This window comes from Balaenoptera acutorostrata, chromosome 11 (assembly GCF_949987535.1).
Source record: "Balaenoptera acutorostrata chromosome 11, mBalAcu1.1, whole genome shotgun sequence".
Taxonomy (NCBI): domain Eukaryota; kingdom Metazoa; phylum Chordata; class Mammalia; order Artiodactyla; family Balaenopteridae; genus Balaenoptera; species Balaenoptera acutorostrata.
This window is the reverse complement of record NC_080074.1, coordinates 102,780,591-102,795,275: the sequence shown is the minus strand read 5'-3', so window position 1 is coordinate 102,795,275 and position 14,685 is coordinate 102,780,591. Positions and strand designations below refer to the sequence as shown.

At 37.9% G+C, this 14,685-nt stretch overlaps 1 protein-coding gene across 4 annotated transcripts in view; it reads right to left on the bottom strand.

Moving 5' to 3' along the window:
* Positions 1-14,685, bottom strand: part of C11H12orf4 (chromosome 11 C12orf4 homolog) — a 52,297-nt gene that overhangs the window by 8,715 nt on the left and 28,897 nt on the right. For 2 of the 4 annotated variants that reach the window (XM_007170210.2, XM_028163516.2), the window contains 3 exons: positions 6,282-6,339; positions 5,499-5,566; positions 305-4,883 (listed from right to left, as the gene is read on the bottom strand). In XM_007170210.2, the coding sequence (XP_007170272.1) occupies positions 4,791-4,883; positions 5,499-5,566; positions 6,282-6,339 (219 nt within the window). In that variant the 3' untranslated portion in view covers positions 305-4,790. Of the gene's footprint in view, positions 1-304; positions 4,884-5,498; positions 5,567-6,281; positions 6,340-14,685 lie in introns of those variants that run through there. The other 2 variants (XR_009009728.1, XM_057556691.1) reach the window with 1 other exon arrangement.

Genomic DNA, 14,685 nt, shown 5'->3' with positions numbered 1-14,685 from the left:
GTAGCTATACTCATATGAGATAAAATAGACTTTAAAATAAAGAATGTTACAAGAGACGAGGAAGGACACTACATAATGATCAAGGGATCAATCCAAGAAGAAAATATAACAATTATAAATATATATGCACCCAACATAGGTGCACCTCAATACATAAGGCAACTGCTAACAGCTATAAAAGAGGAAATCAACAGTAACACAATAATAGTGGGGGAATTTAACACCTCATTTACACCAATGGACAGATCATCCAAAATGAAAATAAATAAGGAAACAGAAGCTTTAAATGACACAGTAGACCAGACAGATTTAATTGATATTTATAGGACATTCCATCCAAAAACAGCAGATTACACGTTCTTCTCAAGTGTGCATGGGACATTCTCCAGGATAGATCACATCTTGGGTCACAAATCAAGCCTTAGTAAATTTAAGAAAATTGAAATCATATCAAGCATCTTATCTGACCACAACGCTAGGAGATTAGAAATGAATTACAGGGAAAAAAACATAAAAAACACAAACACATGGAGGCTAAACAATACGTTACTAAATAACCAAGCGATCTCTGAAGAAATCAAAGAGGAAATCAAAAAATACCTAGAGACAAATGACAATGAAAACACGACGATCCAAAACCTATGGGATGCAGCAAAAGCAGTTCTAAGAGGGAAGTTTATAGCTATACAAGTCTACCTCAAGAAACAAGAAAAATCTCATGTAAACAATCTAACCTTACACCTAAAGGAACTAGAGAAAGAAGAACAAACAAAACCCAAAGTTAGCAGAAGGAAAGAAATCATAAAGATCAGAGCAGAAATAAATGAAATAAAAACAAAGAAAACAATAGCAAAGATCAATAAAACTAAAAGCTGGTTCTTTGAGAAGATAAACAAAATTGATAAACCATTAGCCAGACTCATCAAGAAAGAGAGGGAGAGGACTAAAATCAATAAAATTAGAAATGAAAAAGAAGAAGTTACAACAGACAGCACAGACATACAAAGCATCCTAACAGACTACTACAAGCAACTCTATGCCAATAAAATGGACAACCTGGAAGAAATGGACAAATTCTTAGAAAGGTATAACCTTCCAAGACTGAACTGGGAAGAAACAGAAAATATGAAGAGACCAATCACAAGTAATGAAATTGAAACTGTGATTAAAAATCTTCCAACAAACAAAAGTCCAGGACCAGATGGCTTCACAGGTGAATTCTATCAAACATTTAGAGAAGAGATAACGCCCATCCTTCTCAAACTCTTCCAAAAAATTGCAGGGGAAGGAACACTCACAAGCTCATTCTATGAGGCCACCATTACCCTGATACCAAAACCAGACAAAGATACTACAAAAAAAGAACATGACAGACCAATATCACTGATGAATATAGAGGCAAAAATCCTCAACAAAATACTAGCAAACAGAATCCAAAAAAGAACACATTAAAAGGATCATACACCATGATCAAGTGGGATTTATCCCAGGGATGCAAGGATTGTTCAATATACGCAAATCAATCAATGTGATACACCATATTAACAAATTGAAGAATAAAAACCATACGATCATTGCAATAGATGCAGAAAAAGCTTTTGACAAAATTCAACACCTATTTATGATAAAAACTCTCCAGAAAGTGGGCATAGAGGGAACCTACCTCAACATGATAAAGGCTGTATATGACAAACCCACAGCAAACATCATTCTCAATGGTGAAAAACTGAAAGCATTTCCTCTAAGATCAGGAATGAGACAAGGATGTCCACTCTTACCACTATTACTTAACATAGTTTTGGAAGTCCTAGCCACGGCAATCAGAGAAGAAAAAGAAATAAAAGGAATACAAATTGGAAAAGAAGAAGTAAAACTGTCACTGTTTGCAGATGACATACTACACATAGAGAATCCTAAAAATGCCACAGAAAACTACTAGAGCTAATCAATGAATTTGGTAAAGTTGCAGGATACAAAATTAATGCACAGAAATCTCTTGCATTCCTATACACTAATGATGAAAAATCTGAAAGAGAAATTATGGAAACACTCCCATTTACCATTGCAACAAAAAGAATACCTAGGAATAAAACTACCTAGGGAAACAAAAGACCTGTATGCAGAAAACTATAAGACACTGATGAAAGAAATTAAAGATGATACCAACAGATGGAGAGCTATACCATGTTCTTGGATTGGAAGAATCAATATTGTGAAAATGACTATACTACCCAAAGCAATCTACAGATTCAATGCAATCCCCATCAAATTACCAATGGCATGTTTTACGGAACTAGAACAAATCATCTTAAAGTTTGTATGGAGACACAAAAGACCCCAAATAGCCAAAGCAGTCTTGAGGGAAAAAAACGGAGCTGGAGGAATCAGATTCCCTGACTTCAGACTATACTACAAAGCTACAGTGATCAAGACAATATGGTACTGGCATAAAAACAGAAACATAGATCAATGGAACAAGATAGAAAGCCCAGAGATAAACCCACGCACATATGGTCAACTAACCTGACAAAGGAGGCAAAGATATACAATGGAGAAAAGATAGTCTCTTCAATAAGTGGTGCTGGGAAAACTGGACAGCTACATGTAAAAGAACGAAATTAGAACACTCCCTAACACCATACACAAAAATAAACTCAAAATGGATTAGAGACCTAAATGTAAGACTGGACAGTATAAAACTCTTAGAGGAAAACATAGGAAGAATACTCTTTGACATAAATCACAGCAAGATCTTTTTTGATCCACCTCCTAAAGTAATGGAAATAAAAACAAAAATAAACAAATGGGACCTAATGAAACTTCAAAGCTTTTGCACAGCAAAGGAAACCATAAACAAGACGAAAAGACAACCCTCAGAATGGGAGAAAATATTTGCAAACGAATCAACGGACAAACGATTAATCTCCAAAATATATAAACAGCTCATGCAGCTCAACATAAAAGAAACCAACAACCCAATCCAGAAATGGGCAGAAGACCTAAATAGACATTTCTCCAAAGAAGACATACAGATAGCCAAGGAGCACATGAAAAGCTGTTCAACATCACTAATTATTAGAGAAATGCAAATCAAAACTACAATGAGGTATCATCTCACACCAGTTAGAATGGGCATCATCAGAAAATCTACAAACAACAAATGTTGGAGAGGGTGTGGAGAAATGGGAACTCTCTTGCACTGCTGGTGGGAATGTAAATTGATACAGCCACTATGGAGAACAGTATGGAGGTTCCTTAAAAAACTAAAAATACAATTACCGTATGATCCAGCAATCCCATTACTGGGCATATACCCAGAGAAAGCCATAATTCAAAAAGACACATGCACCCCAATGTTCACTGCAGCACTATTTACAATAGCCAGGTCATAGAAGCAACCTAAATGCCCATCGACAGACAAACGGATAAAGAAGTTGTGGTACATATATAAAATGGAATATTACGCAGCCATAAAAAAGAACGAAATTGAGTCATTTGTTGAGACGTGGATGGATCTAGAGACTGTCATACACAGTGAAGTCAGAAAGATAAAAACAAATAACGTATATTAACGCATGTATGTGGAACCTAGAAAAATGGTACAGATAAACCGGTTTGCAGGGCAGAAGTTGAGACACAGATGTAGAGAACAAACGTATGGACACCAAGGGGGGAAAACTGTGGTGGGGTGGGGATGGTGGTATGCTGAATTGGGCGATTGGGATTGACACGTATACACTGATGTGTATAAAATTGATGACTAATAAGAACCTGCAGTGTAAAAAAACAAACAAAAAAAAACAACTAATACTAAACTCTCTTTGGGTTATTTGTATGGAAATAGGTTAATATAAATGTTTCAGACATTACATGAAATTTCTAAAAATCTTATATGTTCTGGTATAATGTTATAAGTCATAATTCTAGTTATTACTTTAAAATGTATATCTCAGAAATAACTAAATTTCCTTGTCAATCGCATTATTATGAACTTTCATCAAATCTTTAACCGTGGTCATTTTTAAGTCTTTTGTCATTTACAGACAGTTCTGGGTGTACTCTGATGCTTTTGCAAAAATGTTCCTATAAAAGGGTTTCATCTTCCGGGAATTCATGGAAACGACTCTGACAAGTACAGGTTTCTGGTAACTGACTATACTGCTGAACTGAATGAATAAGCATTTTCAGGACTCTAATAGAAAACTGATGAATTCATATAAGTGCTAACAAAAGATCAAGATGAAAAAAAAATTAATTACATGGGACTGAGTGAACTGATGAGGATGATTATAATTTTTGTGACTTTCTGTTTGAATAAAAAAAAAATCCCACAAGGACTCAGAGGCAAAAAATATACAAATCAATTTTCACTGCAAAGTAAAGGAGCTGTTACAGTGGAGGATTACTGGACTGAATGTCAATATTATGACATAGTATGAGGGTGTTTTGTGTTTGGTAATTGCAATCATTGTTGCTTTTGTTGTGGTCATTCATTTACAATGCTTGGTGTCAGTTTATTTATCTCTTGTAAAAATAAAATACAGTGTGTGTGTGTGTGTGTGTGTGTGTGTGTGTGTGTGAAAAAAAATAACTGTATAAGTAAGAGGCTGAGCACTAGTCTGTACGGCATGTGGATTTTGGAACGTTTAACAGATGTTTATCATGATTTGATTCGTGGCTTGGGTGGCAAGTCCTCTTTCTGGGCATCTTTTGCTTGACAGAATCCCAGCACATCTCAAGTTCCTGGATAGTTTACGCATCTTCTTCTGCCAGATATCAATCTAGGGGGTTTAGTGCTTGGATGTCAGGGTGAGTGTTGATGATACTCGGAAGATCTGGGGAAGCATGTTACTAAGTTGGTAAAACATTTCTTCAGAAATGCTCTGTTAAGAGGTAAGAAAAAAAAAAAGTTTGCACTTGTTAAATCGTCACTGATTAAAAAAAATGTTTAAGTATTTTAAAATATGGAAGTAATGGCAGTAGTTCTAGACATGGAGTGTAATATGTGAACACTATCTTTCAGAGCTGATTTAACTGCACAGCTGTGGGCAGGGGTGTTTCTCTGGATCCAGCCTCTGAGAACCTACGCTATTTCTGTCAAATAATAAGTCTGATTACCAGAAGAACCCCTAGATAATAGTAGTGCATTCAGTGATAAAAGTACACCCGTTTTGCTAAATTCTACATAGAACACGGAATCATTCTCTGCTCATGTCCTTCTTTATGAATCTATATAACATAAATGTGGGGCGGGGGAGGAAAGATGAGTTAAGTTCAGCTTTGGGGTTTAATCAAAGATCTCTTGAGTGGCAGATACTAATGTCTTTGACAGTAAACTAAGTGCCTTGATGGCATCCAAACACTTCTCCCCTTAAAACACAGAAAGCTGCTAGCATTTTCTTATGCTATTTTGAGTTTACGGCAGTGTGCCTAGCTATGTCTGCGAGGAATATCACAACAGAGACTGAACTGGGGTGAGAGCTATCCAGATAACACACCTGTGGTACCAGAAATTGCACTGTCCTAGAAATTCCTCCGTCCCATGAAGCCATTTCCATCATGAAACCTAAAATAGAACAACAGACTTTGCTGAATTATGAGTTCTGGTCTTCAAACCTACCAGTCCTTTACTGAAAATAAACTGAATTTTCATCGTGGGGCTGCACGTCTTGACTTTTTAGGTAGCTACTTGCCTGTAGGAAAGGCTAAGCCTGAAGGCCAGATAAACTTCTGCAATCCTTATTTCTCCAGGCCAGAGAGGTTTCACATAGTTCCGTCAAAACACTTGTAATGATCATTTCTTAAGTCCTATTTTGCCTCCACACAATGAAGCCAAAACAGGTTATTAAAGATTAATTAAACACGTAGTTCTACTTTCTTTTCTTTTTAAGAAAATAAAAGGTAACAGAGAGTAAGCTCCATCAATGTCCAAATATCCTCACATTTCAAGAGGTCTGGAGGGAGTTCCCTGGTGGCCTAGTGGTTAGGATTCCAGGCTTTCACTCCTGTGACCCAGGTTCAATCCCTGGTCAGGGAACTGAGATCCTGCAGGCCGTGCGACACGGCCCAAAAAAAAAAAAAGGAGGGCTGGAGATTTTATTTTGTGATTGGAAAAAGGTAGATAAAAAAGCCGCTATGAAATATTTGCTTGTTAAACCATTTAACTGAGGCACCAGATGACAGGGGTAACTGCTACAATTCTTTCTCCTGGCTTGCTCTACTTTCAATATTTTCAACGAAGAAATACAGGTCGTTGTTGTTAAATATACGGTTATGTTTACCTTTGACACACTTAAACACAAGTTCTGCTCTCCTTAAGCACCATGGTATAGTCATTTCCTAAAAACAGAAACAAAACAAATCATGTTTTTAACTGAACTTTGTAAAAAAGAAAAATATATATACATGGTCAGGCCTTGATTTATCTATAATGTTGGTCATCCACTCACAGGCAACCATTAGCTAATTTCAGCTAGATTTCCTCTGGTTTTTAGGCATGTAACCTGTTCCAGCTGTTAGACTATACTTGTGGAATGCAAACTAACTGAATTAGCCTAGTCAATATAATTTTAAAAATGAACATTCCCTTAAAACTTTCTACATAATTAACTCTAAAGACAAATATATGTGACATAGGAACTCCACCTACTTCTCTCAATATGTTAGCATGAATAATTCTATTAAATTGTACAATATTTGAATAAGCAATGCATTAAAATGTTTTCCTTGGGGCTTCCCTGGTGGCGCAGTGGTTAAGAATCCGCCTGCCAATGCAGGGGACACGGGTTCGATCCCTGGTCCGGGAAGATCCAACATGCCACAGAGCAACTAAGCCCGTGCGCCGCAACTACTAAGCCTGTGCTCTTGAGCTCATGAGCCACAACTACTGAGCCCGCGAGTCACAACTACTGAAGCCTGCGTGCCTAGAGGCCGTGCTCCACTACAAGAGAAGCCACCGCAGTGAGAAGCCCTCGCACCGCAACGAAGAGCAGCCCCCGCTTGCCGCAACTAGAGAAAGCCCGCGCGCAGCAATGAAGACCCAGTGCAGCCAAAAACAAATAAATAAATTTAAATTTAAAAAAATGTTTTCTGTGTATAACATGTTATTACAAAGTACCAGAAACAAACAAGCACCCTATCCCAGCCACCTAACAAACCAAATGAGCTCTTTTTTGGACGCTCCTTCCTAACCCTTGACCAAGTGAGCACATGCGTGCTGCGAACCAACCAACCCACACATTTATACTTTTCTGTGCTCATGATCAGCGATTGTGCCATTTTAAATTCTATTTCTTTTCGCTATTATCGAATTACTTTCCCATGCTGCAAGTGTTTGTAACTGTAACAATAAAATATGTTTATTAATTCATTATGGTGATCCTTCATCTCTTTGGGTCTTAGGATCTTTTTTACACTCTTAAAAATCACTGAGGACTGCACTGAGCTTTTGTTTATGCGGATTATGTCTCCTGATATTTATTGCATTAGAAATTAAAACTGAGAAAAATATAAAAATATTAATTTCATTTAAAAACGATAAACCCACCGTATGTTAATGTAACGTATTTTTTTAAATGTAAAGTTACTATATTTTCCAAAACAAAAAAATTTGAGTGAGAAGAAGGGCAATGCCTTACATATCTACAAATCTCATTAATGCCTGGCCTCAGAGAAGACATCTGGACTCTCACATCTGCTTCTGCATCAATCTGCTGTGTGATCATACAGCCTCGGGAAGAACTCAATGACGTTCATGCAAGAATGAGAATGCAAAAGGCACAGAGTGTCTTAGTATTATCATGAAAATATTTTTAGTCTTGCTGACCCCCAGAAGGGGCTAGCATCCTGGGGGTATCTTCAGAACACAATTTAAAAACTGCTGTTTTATTGAGTTAATGTATCATAATTTATTTAAATGGCCCATTATAACTCAATTTCCCCTTTTTGTTAATAACATTGCAGTGGACATATTTATGTATATGACGCATGTGTGTATCTACATCTATAGATGTCTTGTTTTTTGAATAATTTCTTGGGATACTTACTCCTATAGATTAGTGAAATAAAATTCAAGTTTTTCCCTAAAAGGTAATATCAATTTACATTAGCCATTAGCAATGTATGCATCATCCAATTTCATCATATTGTTCACAATCATTTGGACACTTAAATATTATTTAAAACATTATTTAACATATTTACTAATTTAATAGATCCAAAACAGTATCACCCTGATGGCTTTTAAAAAATAGGCTTTATTTTTTGAAACAGTTTTAGGCTGACAGAAAAATTATGAAAATGGTACAGAGAATTGCCATACACTCCCACACTCAGTTTCCCCTGTTAACATCTTATATTAGTAGAGCACTAGAAGTGAGGCTGTCCACATACCTATCAAGAATAAAGAGAACACACAACACAAATGAACTTACCTACAAAACAAAAACAGACTAACAGACATAGAGAACAGACTTGTGGTTGCCAAGGGGGAGGGGGTCGAGGGAAGGAAGGATTGGGAGTTTGGGATTAGCAGATGCAAACTATTATATGTAGGATGGATAAACAACAAGGTCCTACTGTTTAGCACAGGGAACCATATTCAATATCCTGTGATAAGCCGTAATGGAAAAGAATATGAAAAAAATGTAAATATATGTGTAATAGTCACTTTGCTATATAACAGAAATTAAACACAACACTGTAAATCAACTATGCTTCAATAAAATTTTAAAAAAAGGAATAAAGAAACCAGACTACATCAAACAATGGCAGGAAAATCCTTTAGCAATTCTAATCTACTTTGGGTTTTCAGCGATATGTACATCTAAAGCAATAGCAGACTACAACAATTGAATTTTTTTTCTACATTGTAAAATCACAATTGTGAACTTATAGGAATTCGGGTGATGACACTGAGGTGAAATAACCACACACAGACAGAGAAACAGAAAGTCCTATTTTTAACAATTGACAGAAGAAAATTATTAAGAGAGAACCTAAAAGTTAATTTTGGAAATGTTTCCCCACCAAATAAGGGCTTTATCCCGTATCATTTAAGGAGCCAGATGAATCAGAGGCCGTTAGAAAGAAGCAGCTAGAATCTGATCTTCCAAGTACCGCATGTACCTTTACTGAACTTAATCATAACTGTCAAATTGCCATGATGTCACTAAAGGATTTCTATCTGCAGTCAGTTAAAAATAAAACCCCAAATACATTTTTATTCTTTCTACTGGGTGCACTATTCTCTTTGTAAATGCAGTACTATAAGCAAATTACTTAAAACCCAGAAAAAAACCTGAACTACTATTGACACCTTATTATTAACTCAAATCCATAGTGCATGCAGATTTCCCTGGCTTTTACCTAATGACGTTTTCTGTTCGAGGACCACATCCAGAACACTTCACTCTATTGAGTCTTTATGTCGCCCCAGGCTTCTCTTGCCCTGAGTTTCTCAGACTTCCCTTGTTTTTGATGAGCCTGAGTTTTGAGGAGGGCTGGTCAGGTATTTTGTAGGACGCCCCCTATTAGAATTTGATGTTTGCATCATGATTAGACAGGAGCTATGGATTTGGGCAGGAAGACTACAGAGGTGAAGTATCATTTTCATCACACCATATCAAGGGTAGATAATCAATGTGATTTATGACTAGTGATGTGAGCCTGGAACACCTGGCTGGGGTGGTGTTTTTAAGGTCTCCAGCCCTGACCTTCCACTCTGTCCTCTATGGGAAGAAATCACTAACTGTGAGCAGCCCACACTTAAGAGGTGGAGATTTTGTGCTCCCCTCCTTGAGGATGGAGTATCTACATAAGTTACTTGGAATTCTTCTGCATGGGAGGTTTGTTTCTTCTCCCCTGTTCATTTATTTGTTCCAGCATTTGTTTATATCAGTATGGACTAATGGATATTTACTTTATATTTTGGGTTATAATTACCTAACCTTCTCTCAGTCTTGTTCTAATCGGCCTCTCTGGCATTATTCACATTTTTTCATGAAACGTGCCGGCCCCTCTCCAGGGCTGAGTGTCACTGAGCTGTCCCAGGCCTTCACCCATCTCTGACGGTCTCTGCGATCTCAGGTCTAGTTATTGCTATTGCTTCCCATGTAGTTTCCTGGACCCCAGAATTTCCCCTTCGAACTGATTTGGCTGATTTATCTGAAATACCTTTCTGATCACGTTACACTCCTGATTAGTAAGCTGCAATTGCTTCCTACTGCTGCATGAATAACATCTAAGACTGTCTTTAGCATTTAAGGCTAATTACCTTAGGACCCAAACTATCTCAGCTTCTATGACTTCTAAATTTAAAAAGTGAGGTTTCACTCCAGCCTGCCTGTCTGCCTTTGCCTGAACATGATCTGCAATGCCTGTCACCCACTCCTCCCATTTTCCTCAAGCCATTTCTTCTGCCTAGAATGCCCTCCCCATTCTTCCCATCTGTTGAAACCTGCTCTACCCTCCCTAACCATCCTCTCCTTCATGAAGTACTTCCTAGTTCCTCAGCTACAAATGGTGTCTCTGAACTCCCAAAGTACTTTGTTTTTGTTTAATCTCCATGATCACATTTTACTCTGTCTTTTTTTTTGGGTGGGGGGTGGGGGGCGGTAGTAGAGGAATAGGTAGGGAGATGGGATCTATGTCTTTATTAAGGCGTGTGCTCTCTAAGGGCAGGAACCACTATTTATTTACCTTTGTGATGACGCCTCCTGCAATACTGCGCGTACAGATGCTCAAGCACACAGGCTGAGTGAGTGAATCACTTATTATCCATGGAAGTTTAAAAAGAAAGTAACTTCCTCTGTAGCTAGAATTAGGCTTTGAGAGGATACTTTTTTTTCTTTTTCTTTTTGGCTGTGCCTCGTGGCATGTGGGATCTTACTTCCCTGACCAGGGATTGAACCCGGGCCCTCAGCAGTGAAAGTGCAGAGTCCTAACCACTGAACTGCAGGGAATTCCCAGGAAACTACTTTTTTGTGTCCAAGATACTTTTAAGATTGATAAATAGGGCTTCCCTGCTGGCGCAGTGGTTGAGAGTCTGCCTGCCAATGCAGGGGACACGGGTTCGAGCCCTGGTCTGGGAAGATCCCACATGCCGCGGAGCAACTAGGCCCGTGAGCCACAACTACTGAGCCTGCGCGTCTGGAGCCTGTGCTCCGCAACAAGAGAGGCCGCGATAGTGAGAGGCCCGCGCACCGTGATGAAGAGTGGCCCCCGCTCGCCACAACTAGAGAAAGCCCTTGCACAGAAACGAAGACCCAACACAGCCAAAAATAAAGTAAATAATAAAATAAATAAAATTAAATTAAAAATCTTTAAAAGATTAAAAAAAAAAAGATTGATAAATAAAAGGGGTCTAGTTGCCAAAAGGGCTAATAAGAATCCTCTTTTCCAAGACTCTGGAAGCTTATAAAAATGACTAGAATTTCCTGATGTTTAAATTAAGTTTATAATACTTCTTAGCTTCAAAGTTCAGGAAGAATATTTCCTTGTAACTGCCAACGCTGTTACAAGAGAGCCACGGTGCCTTACGGGAGTACACACATGCATGGAGTGACGAGTTTTTGTCTTTTGGCTTATTTCTGCCTAGTTTAAAAAAATGTACAGAGGGAGCAAGGTGACTAAGAAATAACCTACCTGCAGCTAAGAGGAAATGCTGATAGCTCCGAAAACTACAATAATAATGTCTTACATTTACATGGAACTTTACAATATACATAATTTGTATCTCACAAAAAACAATTTTTATAAACTAAAAAGGACACTGAGAAAGGTAGAGTGAACCTCTCAAGGTCATGTGACAGTCTGAGACCTGCATTTTTTCATTTTCTTAACAGTATCTTTTGATGAGAAAAGGTTTTAAATTTTAATGAAGTATATAATTTATTAAGCTTTTCTTTTATGGTTTATGTTTTTTGGTGTCTTAACAAATCTCTGCTTAATCTGATACCAGGATTTTTTTGTGTGTTCTCCTCTAGAGGTTTTATACTATTAGCTTTTTTGGCTTAAGTCTATGATCCATTTTAAGTTAATTTTTATGTATGATTGTGAGGTAAAGCTCAAGGGTTTTTTTTGTTTGTTTTTTTCCTGTATAAATACCCAATTTTTCCAACACCACTGGTTGGAGACACTACACTTTCTCCCACTGAACTGCCCTGGCATCTCTGCTGTAAATCAAATGACCATTTATGCACAGATTTATTTCTGGATTCTTTATTCTGTTCCTTTGATCCACAGTCTATTCTTCTGCCAATGTCACACTGTACTGGTTATTGTAGCTTGCTAAGCTTGTAAGCCTTGAAATCAATTGCTGTAAGTTCCCCAACTTTGTTCTTTTTCAAAATTGTTTTGACTGTTTTAGGTCCTGTGTATTTCATATAAATTTTAGAATTAGCTTTATCTCCAAAATCACCTTATAAGGATTTTGATTGGGATTTAAATCTATAGATCAGTTTGAGGAGAACTGATAACAGTACTGAGTCTTCCAACCAATGAACATAGTATATCTATTTATTTAGGTCTTTTAAATTTCTTTCAGTAACTAAAAACTCAGTTTTGTAGTTGCTAGGTCATTTTTCACAGCATCTTTTTACTTGAAGACATTGTAAGCTTGTCTTGAAGTTCTTTAAACACAGTAATCAACTATTTTGTGGTCCGTGTCTCACAATTCCAGTGCCTCAAAAGTCTTTGTGTATCTGTTTTTAGGTTTCATTGTTTCTGCTGGTTTTCATTCATGGTGTTTGATTTACTTACTCTTCACTTGCATTAAACATTTTATTGAAGGATCGTATGTGGGAATAAATGCTAAAGTATAACTGAGTATTTGCATCACCTTAAAATGCTACTCTAAAACATAACATTTTTTTGAAATACCACGGAAATAATCAGAATCAAGGAATTATTACTATTCATACTATTATAATAAAGCACTTGTTCTTACCTATAAAAAAGCATTATCTGACAGTAGCTTGTCTTATCTGTAATTTATTGTCATCTACGATTAGCCTTTGAAACATCTCAGGCTAAGGCCAAGGCTAAGCACTACTTACATGAGGACAACCATTGTGCAGTGTGAGCACAGAGCTTCCGAAGGGCCAGCCTTCAGCACCAGCAAACAGAATACATATGATCGCACTGTATTAAAGTCAGGATCATGATGGAAATGATAAAAGACTGAAGCACAAGTTAGAACAGGGATAGTTCTAGTGGTTTGACCAAAAGTAGATGGAAAAAATCAAGTCCCTTCACTGCCCCACTTCTCCAAAGACCATCCCCTTTTATCCCTCAATAGCTTGCTTTCTTGCTTTTGGTATGTGTGGTTAATAGCGTGGTCTAGAGCAAATATCTATGAGCCAAATTAATACGAACTCTTCAGAATGATGTGAGTTAACGCAAGGTTTCATCAGTGCTATACAGAAAACACCCCAAAATACCAGCTCCAGGCAGGATCCCAGGAGATCTTCGAAGTGACAGACAATTGAATTTTCAGATGACATGAACACTCACGTTCTGTTTACTTTCGCTTAGCGCTACTTAGCAGCAGGTGGATCAGAAAGGAAACTAGAAAGCTGCAGGCACCTGCACAAAAAAAAATACACACCCGGGTGGTTTTTAAAACCCCCATTTGCCCACACAGAGGCTCCATCCCAAGCACCCCTGTCATTTGTTCTCTGATCGAAACCAGCACCTAAAAAGAATGGCTCTGAGGACTCTAAACCGCAAGCTTTAGATGTCAACAGGGTCACAAGAAGACATGATTTACTGGGTGGCATCGTGGGATGTGGCCCGCAGTCCTGTAAGGAGCTCTCTTCTGGAAGTAACCCTTAGTATATATCATACACTAGGCGGTGTCCACGACACGGTGGGTCAGGTAAGCACAGAACGCTTTTGACCATGAGTTCTAACTAACAGCCAAGAGACTAAACCTTAGCGTCACATCTGTGAGAGCACATGTGAAAGAAATCCATTGAAGGAGCTGAACGGATCATGTGAAATACTTCAGACTTTGGAAATGAGGCAGGAAACTGGGCCTGGCGGCTATACTTTAGATGATAAGTGGGCACGGCACACACAGAGTAAATTCTAAACCTGTGAAATTGAAATGAGGATGCCAGTTCTAATTACGATCGCAGACAATATCTTGTACCTAAAGTTAGTGGCCGCACTTTGACTACCCAACCTGAATCTTCCAATTAGAGTAAGGCTGAACTGCAGAGGTGATTAACTGGTATATACTTTTAGGCCTTCACTGTGTGTCTTAGACGGTAGATATAAGAATTATTTCCTGGGTTTATGTACCCCTGAGGGAAACTGCAAGACTATCCTTTATCTCAAGCTTGTGCCTCGGAGGTTCCTGAAACACTCATATTAATCGGTTTCATAAGCATCATCAGAAGGTGAGAAACGGCAGTCTGGCTTTCTCATTTTTTACATTCAACAATCGCTTTGGGAAACTATTTGACTGGATCTACCAAAGCTAAACAGGTGTCTGGCCTACCGTCTACCAATTCCATGCCTAAGTATGTATCCAACAGAAATGCCAAAACATATGTTCTAGAATGTTCACAGCAACATTCGTCGCAATAATCAAAACCTGGAAACCACCCGAATGTCCACAAACAGTAGAATGACTAAATAACTGTGGTGCAGTCATGCAATGGAACGCTACGTAACAATGAG